Source organism: Penaeus monodon, chromosome 25 (genome assembly GCF_015228065.2).
Source record: "Penaeus monodon isolate SGIC_2016 chromosome 25, NSTDA_Pmon_1, whole genome shotgun sequence".
Classification (NCBI taxonomy): domain Eukaryota; kingdom Metazoa; phylum Arthropoda; class Malacostraca; order Decapoda; family Penaeidae; genus Penaeus; species Penaeus monodon.
This window is the reverse complement of record NC_051410.1, coordinates 38,909,831-38,911,341: the sequence shown is the minus strand read 5'-3', so window position 1 is coordinate 38,911,341 and position 1,511 is coordinate 38,909,831. Positions and strand designations below refer to the sequence as shown.

At 33.8% G+C, this 1,511-nt stretch overlaps 1 protein-coding gene across 3 annotated transcripts in view; it reads right to left on the bottom strand.

The window, feature by feature from the left end:
* Positions 1-539: 539 nt before the first annotated feature.
* The window catches only part of LOC119589235 (sodium- and chloride-dependent glycine transporter 1-like), a 63,016-nt gene continuing 62,044 nt past the window's right edge, over positions 540-1,511 (bottom strand). For all 3 annotated transcript variants that reach the window (XM_037937839.1, XM_037937840.1, XM_037937838.1), the window contains exons 14-15: positions 1,199-1,310; positions 540-1,008 (exon numbers count right to left, since the gene is read on the bottom strand). In XM_037937839.1, coding sequence (XP_037793767.1) covers positions 983-1,008; positions 1,199-1,310 — 138 coding nt within the window. In that variant the 3' untranslated portion in view covers positions 540-982. The remainder of the gene's footprint in view (positions 1,009-1,198; positions 1,311-1,511) is intronic.

Sequence of the window (1,511 nt, the reverse complement as noted above, 5' to 3'; positions counted from 1 at the left end):
ATAATTGTATAGTATCAATAATAGGATGATTTGTCACTATTTTAATAGTGTCATGATTAAAAAAGTAGTTTTGACCAGATTCATGGATTTATGACATTATAGTGCATAACAATAACCAATATATTTTATAAGTATCATAAGCCATTATTGAATAAAGATTTAACAAAATTTAAAGATACTATTATTGTCTCTGATGAGGTCAGAACATTTACACATTATTGTTTACACATTATTGAATCCCCTATTCTACTGAAACTATATAAAATATGAAGTAAAACATATGCACTTTGCTATTACTTATGTGATTAACAGCATTTTAAAATCCTGAGAATAAAAGTATGATGACTTACACTTCAAAAAACCTATGATCTATTGTTACAAAATGTATAACCAAGATAATCAAAAGAGGTGAGACCTATGAATATTTATAAACTATTTCTCATCAATGCTGTTTTATAATAATAACTGAAACGTTATCTACAGTGAAAACACTTTACACCTTGCCATTATCGTTTAGATAAAAGAAAGTTCTGAACTTATACATTATATCATTTATTGTAACAGACAACAGTTACCAGTAACATACAAAACACAGAAATCACCTAAATTAATTTGTAGATTTCCTGCATCAAGCACACAACACAGAACTACATCCAAGCTAATACCAAGAGACCTCTTACAAAATACTAGTTTATGTCTAGTCTTTGGTGATCTCCTTAGTCAGTGAGGAAAGATGGCCTTAATAACTCTTCCCATAATGAAACTAACATCAGTAACAGTACCACACATCCCTGTTGTGGGGACACCTAGCACAGCCTGGTAAGGTAGAAGCTGTGTAAAGGTGTCCCCTCACTTGATCCAGACGCTCCCTTTGGAGAGGGAGAACCATCACATCCCACAAATACTGGATACTTGGCACAATAAACTGAACTGGAGACTAAGGAGGTAAAGCAGTAGTAACAAACTTGTTGGAAGCAGCTTTCTATATTTTGTTTTCAGTGTCCTCATCTGAAAGATCAATAAATTATTTGGGATGTATTTCGAAACTTCAGATTTTCATGTCTAGGTACTTCTAATCATTTTAATACAGAAAGGGGTGAACAAATAAAAGAGCTAAAGTTGTTTTAAGGATAAGAATTTTTGAATTAGATATCTGTATGAAATCTATGATCACAATCACTTTTAAAAATGTACTTACCAAAAGAAGTGACTTTCAAGAGAGGTTTGGCACCAAAAGAATCATTTGGCCTTATAGTCACATCTGCTGGAGGTGCCCATGTTGGCTGGGGTTTGCACAGTTTCTCTATTCTCTGTAAAACATGATACATTAAATAAGTTTCTCTGCTTATTTTGTAGTAAGAAATCTGGGTTGGTTCATGGAAGACACCTGAGAGAGGTGTGAGGGAGTGACTGAGGGTAGAATAAATTTGGTTTTGTCAGCAAAGTCAGTATGAAGGTTGCTGTGCCTGGGCAGGGTAGAGGCAGCAGTCTGTGACTCTCATTAATTACTA